At 35.6% G+C, this 12914-nt stretch overlaps 1 protein-coding gene across 3 annotated transcripts in view; it reads right to left on the reverse strand.

Annotated features, from left to right (window-relative positions):
* Positions 1–12914, reverse strand: part of STRN3 (striatin 3) — a 96917-nt gene that overhangs the window by 3844 nt on the left and 80159 nt on the right. For all 3 annotated transcript variants that reach the window (XR_004622181.1, XM_011224044.3, XM_034648516.1), the window contains 4 exons: positions 12523–12644; positions 8117–8284; positions 6715–6855; positions 3643–3750 (listed from right to left, as the gene is read on the reverse strand). Coding sequence is in view for 2 of the 3 variants with exons in the window: in XM_011224044.3 (XP_011222346.2) it covers positions 3643–3750; positions 6715–6855; positions 8117–8284; positions 12523–12644 (539 nt within the window). In the remaining variant the exon portion in view is untranslated. The remainder of the gene's footprint in view (positions 1–3642; positions 3751–6714; positions 6856–8116; positions 8285–12522; positions 12645–12914) is intronic.

Here is a 12914-nt window from a genome sequence, read left to right on the forward strand (position 1 = left end):
GGTTGGTCTCCAGGACAATAATCTCAAATCTTTGGAGATTAAATACCAAGCATCACGAGTTTTCCTTAAAATGTCAAATCTATGATGGTAACTCTTAATTCACAAATCTAGTTCCAACCTCTCTCCTGAGAATGATTCTGCATCTCCAAAATGTAACATGTCTTAAACCAAAGAATTCTTTCATTCAAATAGCAGATCTACTCATTTCTTTTAAGGGTACTATAGTTTGCCCAGTTTGTCTCCAGTTCTCCTGCCTGTGCACTAAATTAACCCTCATTATCACACGCTAAGTCAATTTAGAGTCAACCCTTCCTCTCCACACAATCAGAAGGTCACTTAAAAATTTACGTAACTCTTTCAGATTGGACATGAATAAAGAGGTAGAATGCTGAACTAAGTCGGATGCTGGGCTTCCACTGATGACCAGAGAAGTGTCAAAACTTCTGACATCTCCCGAGAATTAGGACTCTGTCTTCACCAATATATACACTTGCAGCTTCTCACATTTAACCAATTTCACTTTTGCCCCATGTCTCTGCTACTACCTCTCTGCACTGACCATAGTTAATTCTCTCCTCCTATAAGAGAGGGAAATAGAGGATACACGCAGTAACCTGTTCTCCCCTCTCTGGCACCTTAAGCCCTTGACTTGGGTAATCAATACTGTGAGCCTCTATGAAACGGGGACAAAATAGGTATTTTAAAAAAGAAATGTAGACTCTGGAAGCAAACTGCATGCAGCATGTGAATCAATCAACCCTGTAATTTCTCTCTGCTGTGTAACAATGAACAAACTATGTAAGTTCTTTTAAGCCTTTTATTTCAACTGTAAAATGGGAATAATAATACTTTATGTACCTTATGGTTATTAGAAGAACAAACATGTCGACGTATGTAAATCAAATAGAATGATGTCGCACTTGCAGTAAGACACCACTAGATTATAAATTCTAAAGGACCAGACATTTCGTTTGTTTCGTTCACGAAGCATTGAAAACTATGCCAAGGTTATGGCAGACTCTCAATAAACTGTGCTGAATGAATGAGTACACAACGAATTCAGAATCTTCTGTCTCCAACTCCATATCCCTCACTTGTACACCTTCTCCCAAACTCACCATCACCAACTAAGTTTCTCAGGCACAGTATATACAACTCAAATTTGTACCTCTACCAAAATTTTAAAAATCATGACCCCTTATCTCTCTAGAACAAGTAGAAGTTGAAATTATAAATTCTTTAAAGTCAAAGATTTACCACACAATGCAATTCAAATAATCCATTTTTTTAAAAGAATTTATTTATTTATTTGACAGAGAGAGACAGCCAGCGAGAGAGGGAACAGAAGCAGGGGGAGTGGGAGAGGAAGAAGCAGGCTCCCAGAGGAGGAGCCCGATGTGGGGCTCGATCCCATAATGCTGGGATCATGCCCTGAGCCGAAGGCAGACGCTTAACAACTGAGCCACCCAGGCGCCCCTCAAATAATCTCTCTAAACCAATTTTACAAACCTCTGCTCAAAAATCTTAAGTGATTTTCACAGTACATAGCATAAACAAAAATCTATTATTCTTAGCCTGGCTCTGAAAAGTTCACTTCAACAGTTTCTGTTTCCCTTCTCCAAACTTACCTCTTTAGCTTTACCTATAAGAAACTTTTATTCCAGTCCAAGTTCCTACCACCATGCTGCCTCTGCTCAAAACAGGCCCTTATCTGGAATTTCCCACTACCTTTTTCACTTAAAAAACAACAACAACAAAACAACAAAAAAACAACAACACTTACCACTTCTTCAAGGCAAAGATCAAACCCTCACTATGAAGACTCCTTTATCTAGTATGGTTCATCTAACTGCATGCGTGAGTGCACGTGCACGCGCACGCACACACACACACACACACACACACACATATCCTATTTTCCCCAAACAACGATAAGCTCCCAGAGAGCAGAAACTACATCTTATACACGACAGCAGCCAGTGCTGTGCAGGATACAAAAGCTAAATACATTTTTCTGGGGTAAAATCTAAGAATTCATTGAATTCATTTGTAGTATCAATTTCTATAATGTTTCAGATTTAAAAATTCAATAAATACACTAGTCATTTGATAGAACACTACTTTATTAAAAAACTTAGCTGTCAACAAACCTGCTACGAAAATATTTTAGTTTATCACATTTAAATGAATTACCAATTTTCAGGGGAAAATTTCTTTGGAAACAGTATATCTGAACACAATTTACAGTTTAATTTCAATGTTGTTATGTGTATGTACCTGTGTGTAAAGTGAGACAGGATTTAGAAAGAATTTTCCCATTGGTAAGAGCCTATTTATTGCTTTGTCTTTACAGTACAGATGAGGTAACTAATTAACATGAAAGAATAAATTGGTAGAATTTGTAAACAATCTGGAAGACTATAGGCTCTGTTATTAAATAAAATTCTACTACCATTTTCCTGATTTCTGCCAATAAAACAGCTCTAGAGACTCACACTTTGCTGTTAATACAACTACTAAAATTCCTGACCCTCCCCTTAAAAACCTAAACGTAAATCTTCAATAGTTAATTTTTAAAAAACTTCTCAGAAACACAGTAAAGGAAATTATCTCTGTGCTTCCAGCAGAGGAAGAGAGTGAGGCTTCATAAAAATGTTCAAAGAATTGTTTTGAGAAGGCGCTAAACTGAACTTTCATATGAATGAATCTTCTTTCGTATGTGATATAGACTGTGAATATCTATTCTCTTCTCAAACTTGTTCTACTGAGTTAAAAGGAATCTGTGCATTAAAGTGTTAACACACAGATTTATTTTAAGACTCTAAACATTAATAATTATAACCACATCCTACATAACCTTCAAAGAGAAATCTGTAGGGGGCCCAGTCACAGAGTATCTGACTCTTGATCTTAGGGTCATGAGTCTGAGGCCAACATCTGGCATGGAACCCACTTGAATGAATGAATGAATGTATCAATCAATCAATCAATGAGAGTCAAAGAGGAATCTGTAGTTCTGATTTGCTGTCTTGCTTGATATCTGTTGCCCTGCAATAATGTTGCAATTAACTTTTAAGTTTCTTACTTGGAAATCCTTCAATACCACTGTTTTAGCTTCACAAAGAAGCCTAACTGAAAGCAAACTGTATTTTATGTGGTATTCTAATGACAGATGAAACAGAGGTCATTAAATAAACAACCCTGTGGCCAGATTAAAATTTAATTTGACTTCCATATAACTGCTAAGTTTCCTCACAACAAGAAATAGAGGGAAAACAGCAATGAACAATTTCCACCATTTCATCATTTCATCTCCTAAGGAATATTTCTAAGAGCATATCTGAAATACCAAACCCCAGAAAGAGACCTTTCACACAGAATATGAAAGAAAAAATTTCAAATGGATGGGTTTATATTTAACATGACATGGAGAAGACATAATTGGTAGGCAAAGTATTATATACACCTAAGGACAGAACTTAACAAAGTGTGCTACATGAAGTAAAGCAAAATATCTGAGCTGAAATAGTTTAACTTGGCAATTTTTTAGGCCAAGTATGTCTTGCATAAAAAGAACAGCATTTTTGATCATTTCAAATTTACAGTATTAAGACTAAAAAGAAAATATGACAACCTACTTACCCGTTTTATTGTCAAAAAATTTGATGTGTCTATCTTCATGAGCAGTTATTGTAACAGGAAGTGTGGGATGACTTACTACTCTGTTAATGTGATTATTGGATTGTAAACCTGAAAAATAAAGGAAGATTAGTAAGTTCAAACTTTTTGTTAAAATTTGGAGGTTGACCTTTTTTCTTTTTTTAAGGTTTTATTTCAGACAGAGAGAGAGAACACGAGCAGGGGAAGAGGGGCAGAGGGAGAGGACGGGTGACAAGTAGACGCCCCACTGAGCAGGGAGCCCAATGTGGGACTCGATCCCAGGACCCTGGGATCATGACCTGAGCGGAAGGCAGATGCTTAACTGACTGCGCCACCCAGGTGCCCCTAGATGATGGCCTTTTTAGGCTTACCAAAAAGTAGGAATCATTAAAAAATTAAGGCATTTGTGTAAAATAAAAATCTGAAAACTAAAACTAGAGTTCTACAGAAATAGTTTCTTAAAAAATATAAGTGTAAGCTATCATGTGCTATAATATGGGCAGTACTAAGCTCAAATTAAGGAAAAATTAAGAATATTTTAATACAGACTGTCAATATAGGTGGTTTAGAATCTTAAAAGACCCACAGTAATTATTACTTTAAATAAACAGTCCATAAATGAATTATAAGCATGAAAAAATTTGCAAGTGAAAACTAGAGGTTTGCAAGGAACAACACCCATCCTACCTGCACTCACAGAAAAACACAAAGAACAGGAATTAATGTTTTTAGAGATAAGACCTTTCTTTGCTACCAAGTTCTTAATTTCTTATTAGAGATGAGGGAGAACAGAGACAGATCAAAACTAATGGGAAAATACCATCAACATTTATTAGATTTTAACTACATCACTCATTCCACATATATATATAAGAACTTTTAACTGAACTTAGACACATTACCTGTGTTAGAGGGAGGAAGGGACTAGAGTTGAAAAGATGCTGGGAAAGCCACTTCTTTTATAATTTGGTTTGAGATTTGACCATGAAACCACTTAAATGGTTTAAATAATTATAAAATGATTTTTTAAAGGCAGTCACACACACAAAAAAAACAGAAGTAAAATTAATGAATGTAACTGTATATCCAATTACGGTATAAACACAAAGAAATGAACATTTCAAGTGATTTTAAAGCATAGTAATTAGATATCCCGGGGGCAACTGGGTGGCTCAGTCATTAAGCATCTGCCTTTGACTCAGGGTGTGATCCCAGGGTCCTGGGATCGAGCCCCACGTCGGGCTCCCTGCTCCACTGGGAGCCTGCTTCTTCCTCTCCCACGCCCCCCGCTTGTGTTCCCTCTCTCACTGGCTATCTCTCTCTCTGTCAAATAAATAAATATAATCTCTAAAAAAAAAAAAAAATTATATGTCCTGTCCCGAGTGGAATACACCATGAATGTGAAACTATTATCAGTAATCAAACTATTGGTGGTGGTGTTGGTTTTATTATTCTGAGATGACTGTTATCTGTACTGTGGAATAAATCAAATGAGAGATGATGATGATGATTTTGCTGACAACCAAGAGTTTCGGCATGATTTAGATGAGGTAAAAAGCAAAGAGATAAATCTGAATTTGAATGGGAAGTATTTGTATGAATTTATCAGTGTTTTTCTTTTTAAAAATACATTTCTAGCTCTGTCCACTGAAGAAGCCTAAACAAACAAGCAACCCAAGAGCCGTAAAAGCCATGAGGACCAACCCAAAAGCCTTGCACCTATACTGTAGTCTCTAAATGCCATTTTCCATTAAAAGAAACCATGGCTCCTTATAGAAATGCATGATTTCAGTAAGGGGCACAAAATGAACAAGATGAACCCAAAACATCTTGCCATATTAAAAAGTAAGAAAGCTATCAATGACTACCAGAGTCATGTCAAAAGGATTCAAGAGCCAACCTGAATAAGCTCCCACTGGCCAAAGATGAAACAATCTGAGGAATGATAAAGGTAATACCTGCAACAGACTGAAACACATCAGATACTTTATATCCGAGATTAGAGATCATAATGGTAATAAAAACAAACAACACCCAAAAGACTCAATGGTCACCTTTGGGTAATGCTAGGAAACCACCTCATTACTTTGAAAGTGAAGGGATCAATATTTGATGACGTAGTGAACGGATCAATAACTGATCTTCCCCTTCACTTATAATTACTAACTCCAGGGTAACCAAATTACTGATGAGGGGTGTTCCTTTTTATAGAAATATTCTAGCTAATAAGTGGAGAAGGAATGAAAGAATTAGAAAATCATTTTTCAACAGAAATAATGGACCTAGGCAATGATCACTAAGATTGAAAACATAAGAAAAAGATAAACAACCAGACAGTATTTACTTCTGATAAAAGCTCACAAATTACTATAAAATAGCCTTGCCAAAAACATTTAAAAACTTTGTAACGAAGACAAATAAAAATATTAAACCGGAATTTGAATAAACCTCTAGATCTATGATCTATTTACAGGAAATAAAGTGAAAAGAGAAAGCACATTAAATGATACTACAAAGATGCTACCAGCAAAATCCATGCTGTGGAAACTATAGGATAAACGATTCAATTTCCTCAATAAAAAAATGCAAGGGAAATAGAAGAGATGGAGGGCTACAGATAAGAAAAAACCTAAGTGACATAACAACCAATTACAATGCATAGGCTTTATTTGGAACCCTATTTAAACAAACTGTAAAACACTTACCACATTCTACACTAACAACATTGGCCATTCATACATAGTTATTAAAGATGGATGACGCTTTCCTCAAGCTTATATTATTTTCTCTACTTTCATATGCATTTCCATTAAAACTTTAAAATTATTTCCCCTGCTTTCACATTTACATTGCTCTTACTCTCTGTCCCCTAAACTCTCCAAGCTTTTAAGCATAATTTGAAAAAATTACAAAAACAATGTAAAAAAGTACACCTATAACGCACTGAAACTTTTTCATCATAAATTCAAACAGTCAAAATGTAAAACTTAAAAGGTTACCCTCTTTTGTGTAATAATCCTTTTTAAGGTTTCAAAGAAACCTATAATAACTTACCAGAATCTACCTGTGATGAAAGCATCACCAATGACTGTGATGTTTCTAAATCATAAATTACTGTACTACCAGTGTTGAAAGAGGTCACCATATGAGCTGGATCACAGCCTATAAAGTCAACCGATGTAGGTATTCCATGCTCTGAAAAGGAGCCCAAAGAGATACGATGTAAAAACAATTTATAAATCCCTGCTTTTCTAATAATTAAAAGGAACTCAAGTATTTTTGAAATAATGTTAATAATGAAAAAGAGAATAATTATGTGAGGACAGTGAGATAGAAAAGGTAACTTTCCCTCAATTATTTTAGTTGTTGTAACATTCTATTTAACAGTATAAGAAAAATATAGAGGGCTCAAAGTTATGAGGAGATATGTACAGAAGTTCTTTTATTTTTTACTGTAAAATGATATATTAGCATTCTCACATCACTATCTTGGGTGACTGCACCTGCTGGAGACCTATAAGCCTTATCAAGTAGCTCACACAAGTTGAAATTTTGGATCTGTGAAAATAAAGTCTCGAGTCTGGGATCCACTGATGCAGTACTATCCTACCATGTCCTGAGCAGCAACTTCTGCCTTTAACATTCAACTGGCCAGATCAATGCACAAGTAGGTGAAATCCGGAGTGTCAAGGAATAAATTACCCAGATGAAGTAAGCAACAAATATCTAAATAAATTTTTACCTCAAAAGTTTGGGTAATTGAAAAATTAGTAGAATCACTAAGGTATCTAAGAGACTCTACAAAAATAAACATATACTATTCATCTAAAATGCTTTAAGAAAACATAGTTTTAAATAAAAGTAAAAGGTCTGATTTTTAAAATAACTTAAAAATGTCTTGGAAAACATGACTAATACCAGTACACAAACATATGTATATAAATAAATGGTATCACAAAGCAAACTGCTTAAAGCTTTTTTTGATAGGAAAAGATTTGAAATTCTACATGTAATTCAATTTGTACTTCCCACTTAAGGGTGCTGATTCAATGATTATGGCTAGACTTCTCAACAAGTGTGCTCATACATATTAGTATGCTTAAGGCTGTGATCCCTTCAGTCTTTGTGGGCGGCCACCTACAGCAGGTGGAGGGCCTCATGTTGTTCCTATGAGCAGCCTCATTTGTCTACTTCACTATTACAGAGAGTTTTACTTTTTAAATAGGACACATCCTGGAAAAGGTCAAAAAGCACTGAGCTATAGGAATATACTTGCAAAGTTCCTTTCTTGTTTATAAAAAATGACTAGGAGTAAAAAGATAGCACAAGCTTTATAAAATTCTTTCAATATATCTCTTAGAGTAGCAAAGGAATAGTAATAAATCATTTGTATTGTCATTTCTATCTTCCAAATTTTTAAAAAAACACCTTTTTTTATAAGGCAAAATTTACTTACCCTTGTTTCCATTGTAAGTGCAAATACATGGCAATTTTTCTTGTGGGTTCCATAACCTAACAGTGCCATCTGCTGAACAAGACAGTAACTGATTCTTTATGCCACTATAAGCAAGACCCCAGACAGCATCTGTATGTGCAACTAAAGTGCCAGCTAGAACATTTGGCTCTGGGAAAAACAAACAAACAAACAAACAAACAAACAAACAAACAAAAATTAGCTAAAAGAAGTTGGAAAGAAATGTTTTGGATAAATATAACTTACCATATAATTAAGTATAAAGACTATGCATAATGGCCGTAAGAAGATAACCAACGTGTACACACTGGCCGTCTCTAGAATTATGGGTTATTTTTTATTTCCCCCACAATACTTTTCTGTATTCTTACAATTTTCTATAAAGAATATACACTTTTTGAAAAACAGCTTTAATGACATAGAATTCCCATACCACATAATTCACCAATTTAAAGTATACAATTCAAGGGGGTGCCTGGGTGGCTCAGTTGGTCAAGTGTCTGGCTTTGGCTCAGGTCATGATCTCAGGGTCCTGGGATGATTTATTTATACAATAAATAAAAACCATTGTATTGTACACTCAGTGGGGAGTCTGCTTGTCCCTCTCCCTCAGCCCCTCCCTGCCCCTGCTCATGCTCACTCTCTTCCTCTAATAAAATCTTAAAAAAATAAAAATAAAAGTGTACAATACAATGGTTTTTATTATGTTCACAGAGTTATACAATCATCAGCCCATCAATTTTAGGACACTTTCATCACTCATTAGCCACACCCCATAGCCCAATTCTTCCTTCCTGCTTTTCTGCAGCCTTACATAACCACTAATCTACTTTGTTTCTTTAAGTTTGTCTATTTGGGACATTTCATACAAATGGTCTTTTGTGACTGGCTTCTTGCACTTAGCATAATGTTTCCAAGGTTCATCCATGTTGTAGCATGCCTCAGTACTTCATTGCTTTTTATTGTTGTATAATATTCATTGTAAGGATCACATTTTGTTTACCCATTTATCATTTGATGGACATGGTGGCTAATAATAACATTGTGCACCATCTGGCCTATAATCCTGCTTCTCTAGTAAATTCCCACTTTCCATATCATCTCCAGAATTTTCAGTTTCCATCCTCCCCTCCTCACGAATGATTATTTCTGATTATCAACTTCACTGAGAAAATACAGCACTGAAATAAAAACCCCTCTCCCATCTTTCTTCCACCCAATCTATTAGTGTCTAAAGCCACCTTCTCCTTGCTTCCAGATGGAAGTAAGGAACTGTCCACCTTCTTCTCAAAGGCTAATTCTACCAGGTCAATTTTGGATTCCATTCAACTCACTAACTTGCTTTCATGTTTACAGTTTCCCTACTATACAATAATTCTTCTCCTTAGGATCATTACCATAGCAGACAAATATGCTCCAGAATCTACTGACCTAAACAAAAACCTCCATTAATCTTACATCATCCTTCCAAAAGACAGAAGAGCATATTGAATAAAATGCTTTTTTTACCCCTCATTTTCTCTCTAAATCAGTGTAATATGGTTTCTGAAACCCTCACTACACCAAAATAACCCTTGTTAAAATCACTAATGATGAACTCTCTTTTATCAAGTTTAATAAAATTTTTCTTTCTTTGAACATTTTTTTTCTTGGTTATTCTCATCACATTGCTTTTCATCCAGAGTGTGCCTTAAGAAGTTGCCGACAGGTCCCTTCGCCCTCTGGTCTTAGTCCCAGCATTCAACCTCTAGCTAAGACCTGGGTGATCTCTTTGTCACATAAAAAAAGGAACCTATCTCACATTATTAGACCCCCCAGCAACATATGAAAGTACAGACTGCTTCCTTCTTCTCAAAATAGTTTTTTCTTTTGGTATGCTTCCATGATCCCACACTTTCCTGCACTTCCTCCTCCCTCACAGGCTACTCCTTCTCTATTTCCTTTGTTGGCTCTCCTGTTCTAGTCACCCTCCGAATATCAGAGTTGCTCAGGACTTTTTCTTCTCTTCATGCCCTACAAAACACACTCTTGCCTATGTTATACAATCCATTCTCATATCTTAACTACTTGATATTGCCATCTCTTAATATGCCTAAAAACTGAACTCACCATCTTTTTTTTTTTAATATTTCATTTATTTATTTATTCAACAGAGATAGAGACAGCCAGCGAGAGGGGGAACACAAGCAGGGGGAGTGGGAGAGGAAGAAGCAGGCTCACAGCAGAGGAGCCTGACGTGGGGCTCGATCCCATAACGCCGGGATCACGCCCTGAGCCGAAGGCAGACGCTTAACCGCTGTGCCACCCAGGCGCCCCTGAACTCACCATCTTTAATCCTCTCACCCCTGTTCTTTCCCCATTTCAATATGCTACCATTATATACTCAATTATTCATGTCAAAAAACTGGTGATAAAAATATTCTGAATTAGATAGTGGTAATGGATGCACAAACCTGTGAATATAGTAAAAACTATATAGTTTTTATGTTTATATATAGTAAAAACTGCATACATAAAAAGGGTGAATTTTATCATGTGAATTTTATCTCAATAAAGCTGTTTTGAAAAGTAACAAAATCAAGAATCACTTATCCATCACTTCACTCACTCAATCTAATTTATCAGTAGATTCTTCCTATTCTATCCTACTTTCCCAATGTATCATAAATCCATTTCTCTCTAATTGCTCTGCTACCAACTGCTTTAGCATCATTACGACCATGGAAACATCATCTCTTACCTAGGCCTACTGGACCTCTACATTAACAACTTTACATTACAACATGACATTAGTATTCTTTTCTCCACTTCTCCCACCCCTAATCTATTCTCCTCACAATAGCCAGAGTCACCTTTTTAAACCCTACATTTATTGGTCATTTCCTGGCTTAAAACTCTTTACTGAAAGTTTCCTTAAAAAAAAAAAAAAAAAAGATTTTATTTATTTTGAAAGAATCTCAAGCAGACTCTGCGCTAAGTGTGGAACCTGTCAACAGGGCTTAATCCCACGACCCTGAGATCATGACCCGAGCCAAAACCAAGAGTCAGATGCTCAACTGACTGAGCCACCCAAGCGCCCCCTAAAAGTTTTTTTTATCCCTTAGATTTTGGCTTAAATGTCACTATTTTGGACTATATCTAAAGAAGATTCCCTTTCATAGTACTTATATCTTCATACTGCTTATTTCTAACCACAGACTCCACCCCCTTGCTTATTTGTTCAATGTCTGTCTTTTCACTAGACTAATTCTTATTTCTTGATGTAGTGCTTAACACTATTAGACCTGGCAAATTTAGGCAAAAGTGTGTGTTAAATAAAAAGACCAAAGAGCTCCTGAAATTTTTTTAAAATTTTTAATGTCTCTAACAATGTTAAGAGTACTTTTTTTTAAAGCTTTCTATTTATCTATTTGTCAGAGACATAGAGAGATTGAGAGAGAGCACAAGCAGGGGGAAAAGCAGGCTCCCTACTGAGCAAGGAGCCTGATGTGGGGCTCAATCCAAGGACCCTGGGATCATGACCTGAGCCAAAGGCAGACGCTTAATATACTGAGCCACCCAGGCGTCCTGCTCCAGAATTTTTTTTAAGTGGACCAACCATTAAGTAGATCACTGTTCATTCACCATTCAACCACTCTCATACTACTACATATTCCTTTTGTTTTAATTTTTTATAATTACAAACATGCCCTTATACATATATTTGAATACAGGTACAGGTATTTCTGTGGGACAGGTTCTGAAAGTGTCATTTGTGAGTAAAAAGGTTTTTTTTAATTAAATTTTTTGTCCTCTGAAAAGTTGTACTGATTTACACAATGACTGCCATGCCACTATTTGTTTCTACTTTCTTTTACTAAATATTTTTGAACTATATAAACTATTTCTTAAGTTTAAAAAACTGTTCCTGGGGCGCCTGGGTGGCTCTGTCGTTTAGCGTCTGCGTTCAGCTCAGGGCGTGATCCTGGCATTCTGGGATCGAGCCCCACATCAGGCTCCTCCACTGGGAGCCTGCTTCTTCCTCTCCCACTCCCCTTGCTTGTGTTCCCTCTCTCGCTGGCTGTCTCTATCTCTGTCAAATAAATAAATAAAATCTTTAAAAAAAAAAACTGTTCCTTATATTAAATTTTATTCTCTTTTTGTTAACTAGTACTAAAATTAATGTTTTAATTACTATAGTGTGTTTTTTTTTTATTTTTGGACAATAAAGTGCCAATTCACAGGCTTAAATATTCCATGGCATGATACTGCTTAATTCTTTCCTTTAATAAAGCAAACTAATAGTAAATGAAAACTAAATGAGGAGACTAATACATGTTTAAACAACCTTATAATAATATTTTGTCAGCTCCATTCACCTAAAAAACTGTTTTAAGCCTTTCACTTACCATATGTATCATATGGATCCACATTAGGGCTAGGCATATTCCACCACTGGATGGTTGCATCAATACCACCACTAAAACACTGTTCTCCATTAGAACTAATAGCTAATGATAGAACAGGACCACTATTATAGGAAAAGAGGGAAAAATTACTTACAAAGTCTAAGAAGAAACTCATACCTGTATCCCCCCAACCTCTAAATTCATGCAGTATCTAAAAACTGTTTAAAATAAACATGTAAATTGAACAGTAATAATTATATTCTAATACAATTATCTCAAATCAAATACTACTCAACAAATGTCTTTTCTATTATAAAACAAACATGAGAAAATTTTAAGATCTGAGGATTGATAAATAACAGTTAACAATAACTATGGTTGTTAATTTAAGT

Source organism: Ailuropoda melanoleuca, chromosome 20 (assembly GCF_002007445.2).
Source record: "Ailuropoda melanoleuca isolate Jingjing chromosome 20, ASM200744v2, whole genome shotgun sequence".
NCBI lineage: Eukaryota > Metazoa > Chordata > Mammalia > Carnivora > Ursidae > Ailuropoda > Ailuropoda melanoleuca.